Source organism: Bos taurus, chromosome 26, assembly GCF_002263795.3.
Source record: "Bos taurus isolate L1 Dominette 01449 registration number 42190680 breed Hereford chromosome 26, ARS-UCD2.0, whole genome shotgun sequence".
Lineage (NCBI taxonomy): Eukaryota > Metazoa > Chordata > Mammalia > Artiodactyla > Bovidae > Bos > Bos taurus.
This window is the reverse complement of record NC_037353.1, coordinates 13,471,638-13,484,457: the sequence shown is the minus strand read 5'-3', so window position 1 is coordinate 13,484,457 and position 12,820 is coordinate 13,471,638. Positions and strand designations below refer to the sequence as shown.

General features: G+C 35.4%; 1 protein-coding gene across 2 annotated transcripts in view; it reads right to left on the bottom strand.

Moving 5' to 3' along the window:
* The window catches only part of BTAF1 (B-TFIID TATA-box binding protein associated factor 1), an 87,785-nt gene that overhangs the window by 57,851 nt on the left and 17,114 nt on the right, over window positions 1–12,820 (bottom strand). For both annotated transcript variants that reach the window (XM_059881985.1, XM_024986069.2), the window contains exons 3-4: window positions 9,333–9,447; window positions 7,472–7,618 (exon numbers count right to left, since the gene is read on the bottom strand). In XM_059881985.1, coding sequence (XP_059737968.1) covers window positions 7,472–7,618; window positions 9,333–9,447 — 262 coding nt within the window. The remainder of the gene's footprint in view (window positions 1–7,471; window positions 7,619–9,332; window positions 9,448–12,820) is intronic.

Below are 12,820 nucleotides of genomic sequence, written 5' to 3'. Positions count from 1 at the left end.
AAAAAAGTAAACAACTACCCGAAGGCACTGGAAAGAGAACAAAAGCAGGCATATACTTGGAGGAGTCATCAGTGCCCTGCAAGAAAGCACGGCATTAAGTGACTTTCCCATTTTTGAACCTTTTTAGCCTAAAGGTAGACCCAGTCTACGGTATATTGGGCAGTCATATCCTACATTTAAAAGTTGTGCAAAAACCCAGTATGTCTGGCTTGAAAAACTAGAGGAAAGAGAGTCAGGAACAGCATAACTATTGGAAAATAGAGAAAAAACCCAGAAAGAATAGAACCAGACAGAAAGCCACATCTCTGGATGATCTCTGAAATATGCACGGACAGCACAGACTCCAAATAGTTCAAATAAAGCTAAAAATTGAATTGAGATTTGAATTGTTGCCCACCACAAATGAGATCGAGTTTGCAATTTGAGTTTCATCAAATTAAATACCTATTAAAACAAGCAAGCAAAAACAACCAAACAAATCAAAACACTCTGAAGAATATAACAGAATCTAGCCTGCAGTATAAACATTTACAATATGAGAAATACAATCCAAAATAACTGACATACAAAGAATCAAGAAAATGTAACCCATCCCAAAAGAAAGCCAGTTAATGGAGATAAATTCTTAAATCACCTAGATGTTGGAACTGGAAGACAAAATTTTTAAGCAACTAATATAACAATATTCAATGTAAAGGAAGATACTGTCACAATAATGAGAAGATAGGATACCTCATTACAGAAACAGAAACTATTTTAAAAAACAGAATCATATACTTGAAAAGGGTGACTTATATGTGCAAAACATGCCAGTTTTTTTTTAAAGTGAGTCTGGAACTAAACAATACTTGAAAATTTTAAGTCAACAAATGTGCTTAACAACTTAATTGAGATAACAGGACAAAGTGTAAGTGAATTCAAAGGTAAAGCTATACAAAGTCCCTCATCTAAAGAACAGGGAAGGGGAAGAAGATTTGAATAAACAAACGACTTAAATATAAAAATAACAAAATAATTCTAATAACATCAAAAGCAAAACTTAAGAATTTATATTTTTAAAACTACAAAATATTAGTTTAAGAAATTAAAGATCTCAATAAACAGAAGAACATTCTATGTTAATGGATCAGAATACCTAACAGTAAGACAGTAGTACTTCTCAAATTGATATACAGATTCAAAACAATTTCTATCAAAATATCAGCTGGTTTTTCACAGACACTGACACACTGATCTTAAAATTCATACAGAAATGCAAGAGACCAAGAATATCCAAAATAATCCTGAAAAACAACAACAAAGTTGGAGGCTCATACTTCCTGATTTTAAAAATTACTTCTAGAAAGCAACAGTGATCAAGACAATGAAATACTGACCCAGACATCAATCAAATAGAATTGAGAGTTCAGAAATAAGACTATATGTCTGCAGACAAGGGTGCAAAAACAATTCAATGGAGAAAAAAAGAATCTTTTCAACAAATGGTCTTGAGACAACAGAATAGCCACATATAAAAAAATGATATTGGGGACTTCCTTGGTGGTACGGTGTTTAAGAATCCACCTGCCAATGAAGGGGATACCAATTCGATCCCTGGCCCAGGAAGATTCCACATGCCACAGGGCAACTAAAGCTCACAAGCCAAAACTACTAAGCCCACGTGATACAACTACTAAAGTCCATGCACTTGGAGCCTGTGCTCTGCAACAAGTGACGCCACCACAGTGCCAAGCCTGTGCTCCACAAGCAGAGCAGCCCCCACTCATCTAGAGAAAACCTCTGCCCAACAAGGAAGACCCAGTGCAACCAAAGAAATAATTAACAACCAAAAAAAAAAAAAAACCCTCAAAAAGAAAAAAAAACTGTTAAGACTCTTAACCCCACAACATACAAAAATAAGCTCAAAATAGATCAAATACCTAACAGTAAGAGTTAAACTATGAAACTCTTAGAGAAAACAAAGGGATAAATATGACCTCAGATTTGGCAAAATCTTCTAACGTATGATATCAAAAAGCTTGAGAAACAAAAGGAAAAAGATAAACAGGATTTCATTAAAATTAAAAACTTTATGCTTTGAAGGTCAGGAAAGTGAAAAGATAATGCATAGAATGGGAGGAAATATATGTCAATCATTTATTAGATAAGAGGTTTATACACAGAATATATAAAGAACTCTTATATCTCATTAATAAAAGAACAGATATTCCACTTAAAAATGGGCGAACAACATGAATAGACAACTCTCCAAAGAAAAATATATAGAAATGGTCAATAAACACATGAATATATGTTCAACATCATTAGTCATCAGAAAAATGCAAATCAAAAGGACAATGAGGTATCACTTTATAGTCACTGGTATAGATATAGTCAAAATCAGTGAATAATAAGCAAACATTGGCAAGGATTGTGGAGAAACTGGAACATTTGTATCCTGTTAAAGGAATGTGAAATGGTGAAACCAGTCTGGAGAACAGTCTGGCAGTTTCTCAAATAGTAAAACAGTTACCACAAGACCCAGCAAGTCCATTCTTAGGAATCTACATCAGTTCAGTTCAGTCACTCAGTCAAGTCCGACTCTTTGCAACCCCACAGACTGCAGCACGCCAGGCTTCCCTGTCCATCATCACCTCCCAGAGCTTGCTCAAACTCATGTCCATCAAGTTGGTGATGCCATTCAACCATCTCATCCTGTCGTCCCCTTCTCCTCCTGCCTTCAATCTTTCCCAGCAACAGTCTTTTCTAATGAATCAATTCTTCGCATCAGGTGGCCAAAGTATTGGAGCTTCAGCTTCAGCATCAGTCCTTCCAATGAACATTCAGGACTGATTTCCTTTAGGATGGACTGGTTGGATCTCCTTGCAGTCTAAGGGGCTCTCAAGAGTCTTCTCTAACACCACAGTTCAAAAGCATCAATTCTTCTACACTCAGCTTTCTTTGTAGTCCAACTCTCACATTCATACATGACTACTGGAAAAACCATAGCCTTGACTAGACAGACCTTTGTTGACAAAGTAATGTCTCTGTTTTTTAATATGCTGTCTAGGTTGGTCATAACTTTCCTTCCAAGGAGTAAGCATCTTTTAATTTCATGGCTACAGTCACCATCTGCAATGATTTTGGAGCCCAAGAAAATAAAGTCTTTCACTGTTTGCATTGCTTCCCCATCAATTTGTCATGAAGTGATGGGATTGGATGCCATGATCTTATTTTTTTTTGAACACTGAGTTTTAAGCCAGCTTTTTCACTCTCCTCTTTCACTTTCATCAAGAGGCTCCTTAGTTCCTCTTCGCTTTCTGCCATAAAGGTGGTGTCATCTGCATATCTGAGGTTATTGATATTTCTCCCAGCAATCTTGATTTCAGCTTGTGCTTCATCCAGTCCAGCATTTCACATGATGTACTCTGCATACAAGTTAAATAAGCAGGTGACGATATATAGAACTGACATACTCCTTTCCCAATTTTACAATCCATTGTTCCATGTCCGGTTCTAACTGTTGTTTCTTGACCTATATACATGTTTCTCAGGAGGCAGATAAGGTGGTCTGGTATTCCCATCTCTTTAAGAATTTTCCAAGTTTGTTGTGATCTGCACAGTCAAAGGACCATGATATCTACTAGTGTGGTAAGTATCCCTTAGAAGAAATGGAGTAGCCCTCATAGTCAACAAAAGGTATCTACATAGAAGAAATGAAAACATACATGTACAAAAATCTGTACATGAACATTTATTGCAGCATTACATAAAAGCCAAAAAGGTAGGAACAACCCAAATGTCTTCAAACAATGAATGAATACACAAAATGTTATATTCATACAATGGAATGTTATTCAGCCAGAAAATGAAATAATTTCATACCTATTAGTATGGCTGCTACCAAAAAATCAAAATAACAATAGCTGATAAAGTTATGTGGAGAAACTGAAAACCTCATAGACTGTTGGTGAGAATACAAAATGAAATAGGCACTATGGAGAACAATATGGCAGTTCTAAAAAAAAAAAAAAAAAAAGATCAAAAATAGAATTACCATATGATCTTATAATTTCACTTCTGGGCATAGACCCAAAAGAACTGGAAGCAGGAATATCAATAGATATTTGCATGTCTGTGTTCACAGCAGCATTATTCACAATAACCAAAAGGTAGAAGCAACCCAAGTGCCTAATGACAGATGAATCGATAAACAAAACATGGTGTAAACATACACCGGAATTATTATTCAGCCTTATTAAAAAGGAAGGAAATTCTGACACATACAATACAGATAAACACAAAAGGAGATTCAGTTCAGTTTAGTCGCGCAGTCATGTCCGACTTTTTGTGACCCCATGAACCGCAGTAGACCAGGCCTCCCTGTCCATCACCAACTCCCGGAGTTCGCCCAAACTCATGTTCATTGTGTCAGTGATGCCATCCAACCATCTCATCCTCTGTTGTTCCCTTCTCCTCCTGCCCTCAATCTTTCCCAGCATCAAGGTCTTTTCCAATGCGTCAGCTCTCCACATCAGGTAGCCAAAGTATTGGAGCTTCAGCTTCAACATCATTCCCTCCAAAGAACACCCAGGACTGATCTCCTTCAGAATGGACTGGCTGGATCTCCTCGCAGTCCAAGGGACTCTCAAGAGTCTTTTCCAACACCACAGTTCAAAAGCATCAATTCTTCGGTGCTCAGCTTTCTTTATAGTCCAACTCTCACATCCATACATGACCACTGGAAAAACCACTGCCTTAACTAGACGAACCTTTGTGGACAAAGTAATGTCTCTGCTTTTGAATACGCTGTCTAGGTTGGTCATAACTTTCCTTCCAAGGAGCAAGCGTCTTTTAATTTCAGGGCTGCAATCACCATCTGCAGTGATTTTGGAGCCCAGAAAAATAAAGTCAGCCACTGTTTCCCCATCTATTTGCCATGAAGTGATGGGACTGGATGCCATGATCTTAGTTTTCTGAATGTTGAGCTTTAAGCCAACTTTTCCATTTTATTCTTTCACTTTCATCAAGAGGCTCTTTAGTTCCTCTTCACTTTCTGCCATAAGGGTGGTGTCATCTGCACATCTGAGGTTTATTGATATTTCTCCCGGCAATCTTGATTCCAGCTTGTGCTTCCTACAGCCCAGCATTTCTCATGATGTACTCTGCATATAAGTTAAATAAGCAGGGTAACAATATACAGCCTTGACGTACTCCTTTTCCTATTTGGAACCAGTCTGTTGTTCCATTATGTTAAGTGGAAGGAGATTATGTTAAGTAAAGAAAGTCAGTCACAAAAGGATAAATACCATAGATTTCACTCAGATGAAGTACCCCGAGTAGTCAAATTCAAAAGACGAAAGTGAAACAGTGATTGCCGGTGTGGGGCAGGGGGTTTGAGGGGAGAAAGGGATGGGAATTATTGTTTAATGGGTATAAGGTTTCATTCTGCAAGATGAAAAGAGTTCTGGAGATTGGCTGCACAACAATATGAATGTACTTAATACTACTGAGCTATACACTTAAAAATGATTAAGATGGTAAATTTTATGTTATCTATATTTGATCAAAATTAAAAAACGGATATACCCTATAACAGTAATAAATACTATTTAGGAAAAAAAATCTAAACAGTACTAACATGTACACTATAATATACATAAATGTTGGAAAAATTCTGCTAAGTAAAAAGAAGTCAGACACAAAAGACTACATACGATTCCATTTATATGAAATGCCCATAATAGGCAAATCTATAGATAAAGGAAGTAAATTAATGGTTCCTTAGGGATGGGAAGAAAAAGGAAGGGTGTAGGGGAATAGGAGTGTGATAAAGGATATGGAGTTTCTTCCTGAGGCAGTGACAATGTTCTAAAATTACACGAAACTGTAAATATATTAAAACTCAGTGAATTGTACACTTTTAAAATGGGTGATTTATGTGGTATGGGAATTATACCTCTCTATAGCTATAGTAAAAAAAAAAATTAAGGCTGCTCTCCTCAGAGGGAAAAACACTAGGCATCCAACATGAAACTTCTGGATCATAAATTCAGTACACTCACAAAGAGCTCCAAATCAGTCCTCTCATTTCAGGGAAAGTTTACTGCAGAAAATAATCAACACAACTGCAAAGGAAACAGACTGGCACCTATGCTAACCATGTACGTGTAATTTATAAATACATAGAGATCAACACAGATGAACAGACATTTCAAGAAAACCTAATTAGAGGGTTTTAATGAGCACTTTTTGTCACGCTATGACTTATCAGCATTAAAAACTGAGTTATAGGGGGAAAAAACTGAATTCTAAGAAAATCGGGGTTCCCAATCCTGCTTACATATCAGTCATCTGTGGGGTTTTTTCATTTAATATACGATTTCCCAGAACTCTCCACAGATGTATTAAATCAGCATCTTTAAGACACGTCCCAAGCACACTTTCTTTTTTAGTGACAAAAGTCACACTGACTTTTTTCCCTAGATAAGGCCCAATAATCTCTCATGATGTTTATGGGAACACTACTAAGACTGGTAAACTAATTAGTAAACTTAGAGATAACTTTTTTCAAATTGTAAAGTTTTTGAAGACTTCTACTTCCCTTATTTAAAAAAAACTATGCTTTTCTGGAACTTAAGCAAATTCTCCTCTTTATTATACTCTCCATAAATAACTACACTAGATTTTTCAATAGAAAGCATATTAGGCAAGAAGAAATGAATATCTGACTTTTTTTTTTAAGATGAACAAACTGAAGATCATTTCATTAACCTAGCTAGATAGATATCCTTTGACTAATGATTAGCAACAAAACAAAACACTGTTCTGTTTTGGTTTAAGTCAAAAAAGCAATTTATTTACTTACAGAAATCCATTAAAAACATCAAGGTTTTTTCCACTCAAGGCATCAATCTTGAATGGCCAAAACATTTATTTTATATCCAGATGGATTCTGTAAGTTTAAAGATAATGGGACAATTACCTAAGACTTATTTTTCATTTTTGCTTTGGTCATTAGCATCAGTAGATCCAATTACTTAAATATTTAAAACATGATAAAAAGAACTGTCATAGTCTCTAAATTTCAAGAATTCTGAAAACATTACCACAATTTGTGCTAATCCTGGATTTTAAAATCTATTCAACTAAAGCTCTCAGGTACCACTTTACAATTTCTATACTGAAATACTAAAATATTAATATGTATGCTGACATACTAATATCTATTAATGATGCATATATATATATGTGTGTGTGTGTATATATATAGCACATATTCAGTTAAGGGATGAAAAATATTCCTATTTGTTTTAGACAAAGTGCTCCTGGTCACCTTCCCTATGCCCCACATCTCAAACTGCAAACTTCCATGAATTTACATTTCATGGCATCTGTTAGGTTTTGTATGACTGTAACATAGCACACCAATAACAAAGTGATTTGAATACATACACATTTCAGATTTTTTTTCTACAGGACTATTACATACCTGATTTTTCATCTTGTACTTCAAATTCTGCACCAGCAGATCCCAAAAGTGATGCCCCATGTTGTAACAATCTACATATATCAAATCTGTCAAAATTCAATCGATCTGTAGTAGATGAGTCTTCCATAGCACTTTCTGAAGTAGTTTCTAGATGAGGTTTAAAAACATTCAATTTGATTATACAGCCAAAGTGCAGAATGAAAGAAAATAGCATTACTTTAGGTGAGTGGGTAGTATTTTAAGAAAAGTAAAATGTGGAGGAAGTAGAAAAGCTATTGTGGATTTATTTATGATCAGTTCTTATTTATGAAAAAACTATTTAGCAGATGGCTCCTTTTCTACAAACTACCAGAATGTTAGTGGGTATGTAACTTTTTGACTATACAAGCACAATATTACATGAAGAAATGTATCCCCATGTTGAAATATGTATATTAAAAATCATCTGTTAAACAGTTGAAAGATAAAGGTAATTTATCACAGTGATAAATTGAAAGATAAACATATTCATATAAATTTTCATAAATAACACTAATGAGCATCATCACTCCCTATACCTAGGAATATCTAAGACATAAAAACTACTCAATCAATAGGACTCATTTCTCATAATATAAGCAAATTACAATCTCCTGGCAAACTGCTAAAATCAAATATCGTATCTGGGACCTAAAACTATTTATAAAATGTTCTGTATTCCTCCCAAAAAGGTTATGCCGTTGTAAAATTTTATGTATACTATAAACTGTTCACTGACAATAGTTTGTTTAGCTGGTCACTTGCGTATAAGTCTTCACAAACTAAAGTATAATTGCTAAACTGAAAGGGAACTGCTATGAATTTCTTAATGTTTTCTAATGATGACAATATATTTGATACTAATGATACTATATATTTTAATGCTAGTGTAACTAATTTAAAGCTTTTTTGCAGGGTGGAATTCTCTGGCAATCCAGTGGTTAAGACTCCATGTAGTCAATGCAATGGGCTTGGGTTCAATTCCTAGTGGGGGAACTAAGATTTCATTAACAAGGTTGTGCTGAACGGAAAAAAAAAAAAAAGTTTTTCTGAAAAGAATTTAAGTCCTAGTATCTCTGTATACCAAAATAAGCAGGGGTAATAAGTCGGAAAGAAAATGGCTCTTTTCTAAAACAATTTATAACTTCTTCTGGTTATGTATTTCTTTCGATGAGAGAAGACAGACTAACACAATCCCTCAAAATAATAGGTGGAGCAAATTAAAGTAAAAATTTTAGACGAGTTACAACAGGATAAAACTCGTATTACTAAAAGTGACTTGAAAATGAAATGCAGTTACACCATATTAAATTCTCACTTAAAATGTGTAACCTTATAAATTTGTAAAAGCATACATTCAAGTGTCATATATAACAGGCAGTCAGAAAACAAGTAATTTCCACTAAAAGACATCTAAAAGGCATAAGAGGACTAAAGATTGACCTTTCCAAATAGCCACACATAATTGTGCTTATTAAATTTAGTAAACAACTACCCTATTCTCACAGCAACAAGAAAAATTTGACTGTTTTAAATATAAAATATTTATACTTAATTGATTTCATTTTTTAGGGCATAAATTCTTGAGGAACATAATAATCTCTGCAAATCAACCATATTGTAGAATTAATAATTTAAAATTATTCATTAAAAATTCTCATAAAATTATATGAGAAGAGATTGTCTAGTACAATTTTTAAAACATGGTGAAAAAGCACCTTGTTCAATTTTATTTCCTGACAAGACTGCACCTAAAAGTATGAAAATTCAGCCTTTAAAAGTGGAATTACTAAAACAAAATGTATAGTTTTTACTACAAACTACTTTTTCCTCTTAAAAGCACCTTGTTTGGTTCTTGGCACGGGATTCCATTCAGGTACATTTTTCACTATAGCTTCAACAGCTTGTCCTGCTGCAATCCGAGTATCCCAATTTGTACTCCTTAAATATATCAAGACCTTAAAAAATTGTAAAATAAAAGTTACACACCAAAAAAATATTGTTTGTTCAAATAGTCAAAAGAGAGGAACATAAATATACTTATTAATTTCTAATTTAGCAGCTCTCAAATTTATACAAAACACTTTGCAATTATTAAAATCATTTATAAGATTTTCTATCAGTCACAAGAAATATCACTACACTTTAAAGAAAGGAAACAGGGAGGGGACGTCCCTTGTGATCCAGTGGTTAAGAATCCGCCTTCCAATGTAGCGGGATGCAGGTTCAATCCCTGGTTGGGGAACTAAGATCCCACATGCCATGGGGCGACTAAACCCTCGAGCCGTAACTACTGAGTCCCTGTGCCACAACGAGAGAAGCCCGAGCATCACAACCAAAGATCCCAAATGCCACAACTAAGACTGGACACAGCCAAAAATACAATTAACTTTTTTTAAAAAAAGAAACAGGAAACTTAATAAATAAAAGAATGCTTAAGTGAATTTAAAAAATGTTTTTAGCATACTAAAAAGCAAAGTACATATTAGTCATTAAATCCCTTTACTTAATGCCAAGAGTTATAAAACCATTAGAAAAGATAAGTAAGTACAGCAAGAGAGCAAGATATAAGACCAATATGTTGTACAAAAATCCACTGTATTTTTTTACACTTTCCACAATCTGAAAATGAAATTAAGAAAATGATATCATTTATAATAGTATCAAAAAGTATAAAATACTTAAGAATAAATTTAACCAAAAAAGTGCAAGACTTGTATACTGCAAACTAAAAAAAAAAAAAAATTCAAAATATTATTGAAAGAAATTAAAGAAGACCCAAATAAACAACACCTCATATTCAAGGATTAGAAGACTTAATATTATTAGCATAGTAATACCCTCTAAACTGAATATGGATTCAACACAATTTTTATCAAAATCCCAGCTTTTTTTTTTTTTTTTTGCAGAAATAGACAAATTGATCTTAAAATTTATATGTAAATTTAAGGTGCCCAGAATCACCAAAACAATCTTGAAAAAGAATAATAAAGTTGGCAGATTCATAGTTTTTTATTTCAAAGCTTACTACAAAGCAACAATAATCAAGACAGTGTGGTAACAGCAGGACAGATGCACAGATCAATGGAAAAGAATTTAGTTCAAAAATAACACTATGTGTCTATGGTCAACCAATTTTCAACAACAGTGTCAAGATAATTCAATGGGGAAAAAAGGATCTTTTCAATAAATGGTGCTACAGCAACAAAATAATGACTTAAAATCCCTACTTCATGGTTTCTCTGGTGGCTCAACAGTAAAGAATCTGCTTGCCAATGCATGAGACACAGGTTTGATCCCTGATCCAGGAAGATCCCACATGCCTCAGAGCAACCAAGCCTGTGTGCCACAACTGTTGAGTCTGTGCTCTAGAGCCAGGGAGCACAAATACTGAGCCCACATGCCACATACTACTGAAGCCTGAGCACCTAGGGTCTGTACTTCACAAGAGAAGCCACCGCAATAGGAAGCCTGTGCACTGCAATAAAGAGTAACCTCTAATCACTGCAACCAGAAAAAAGCCCATGCAGCAATGAAGACCCCAACACAGCCAAAAATAAATAAAATCATTTTAAAAAAAATAAAATAAAATCTGGACACAAAAACTTCACAGTGGACACAAAAACTAACTCAAAATACACCAAGCACCTAAAAATAAGAACTAAAACTATAAAACTGTTAGAAGAAAACATGGGGATAAACCTCTGTAACCTTGGATAAGGCAAAGGTTTCTTAGATATGATCTCAAGAGCACACAAGTCATGTGTTTAAAAAAGATAAAGTCAACTTCATTGTAACTAATAACTTTTGTGCTTCAAAGGATACCATTAAGAAAGTGAAGACAACCTCAAGACTAGCAGAATGAATTTGCAAACCCCGTATCTGATAAGGGGCTTGTATCTAAAATGTATAAAGAATCTTCTATCTCATCAATAAAAGAACAAATATCCCACTTAAAAATGGTCAAAGGATCTGAATAGACAGATCCTCAAAGAAGATACAGAAATGGTCAATAAACAAATGAAAAGACATTCAACATTAGTCATATGAAAATGCAAATCAAAACTATAGTATCACTTCATACACACTGGTATGAATATAAAGTCAGTTAATAGTTATGTGCTGGAGACTTCCCTGGTAGTACAGTGGTTAATAATTTGCCTGCCAGGGGGACACAAGTGCGATCCCTGCTGGTCCAGGCTGACTCCCCACGCCATGGAGCAACTCAGCTTGTGTGCCACGACTACTGAGCCTGCGTTCTAGGGCCTGCGAGCTGCAACTACTGAAGCCTTCGCACTCTGGAGCCCGTGCTCTGCACCGAGAGAAGCCACTACAATGAGAAGCCCGCACACCACAACCAGAGAGTGGTCCTGCCTGCTGCAATTAGAGAAAGCCCACATGCAGCAACAGAGACCCAGCACAGCCAAAAATACACAAACAAAATTTTTAAAAAAAAGTGCTAACAAACATATGAAGAAATCAGACCTCCCATACATGCTGTTGGGAATGTAATATGGTGTACCATGCCTTCCAGTTTGGAAGGCAGTCTGGCGGTTCCTCATAAAGTTAAACACAGTTACCATATGACCCAGCAATTCTACTCTCTAGTATACACCCATGTATGAAAACATACATCCACACAAAAACTTGCACACAAATTTTCATAGCAGCATTATTTAAAACAGGGCAAAAAGTAGAAACAACTAAAATGTCCATCAACTGATAAAGAAATAAATAAAATGTGGTATATCCAACATTATCCATACCCATACAAAGAACGGTATTTGGCAACAAAAAAGAATGAAAAACGAAACATGCAAAAACATGAAAGAAGGCTTCCCAGGTGGTGCTAGTGGTAAAGAACTTGCCTGCTAATGCAAGAGACATAAAGAGACATGGGTTTTGATCCCTGGATTGGGTAGATCCCCTGGAGGAAGGCATGGCAACTCACTCCAGCATTCTTGCCTGGAGAACCCCAGGGACAGTAGCCTGGCAGGCTACAGTCCACTGGGTTGCAAAGAGCTGCACACGACTGAAGTGACTTAGCACACACAATATGACAGAACCTTGAAAATAACATTTAAGTGAAAAAACAATCACAAAATACCACATATTTAATATAAAATGTTCAAAACAGGCAAGTCTATAAACAGAGTAGATTAGTGGTTGCCTAGGACTGAGTATGGGGAGAAGGCAATGGCACCCCACTCCAGTACTCTTGCCTGGCAAATCCCATGGACGGAGGAGCCTGGTAGGCTGCAGTCCATGGGGTCCCTAAGAGTCAGACACGACTGAGTGACTTCACTTTCACTTTCCACTTTCATGCATTGG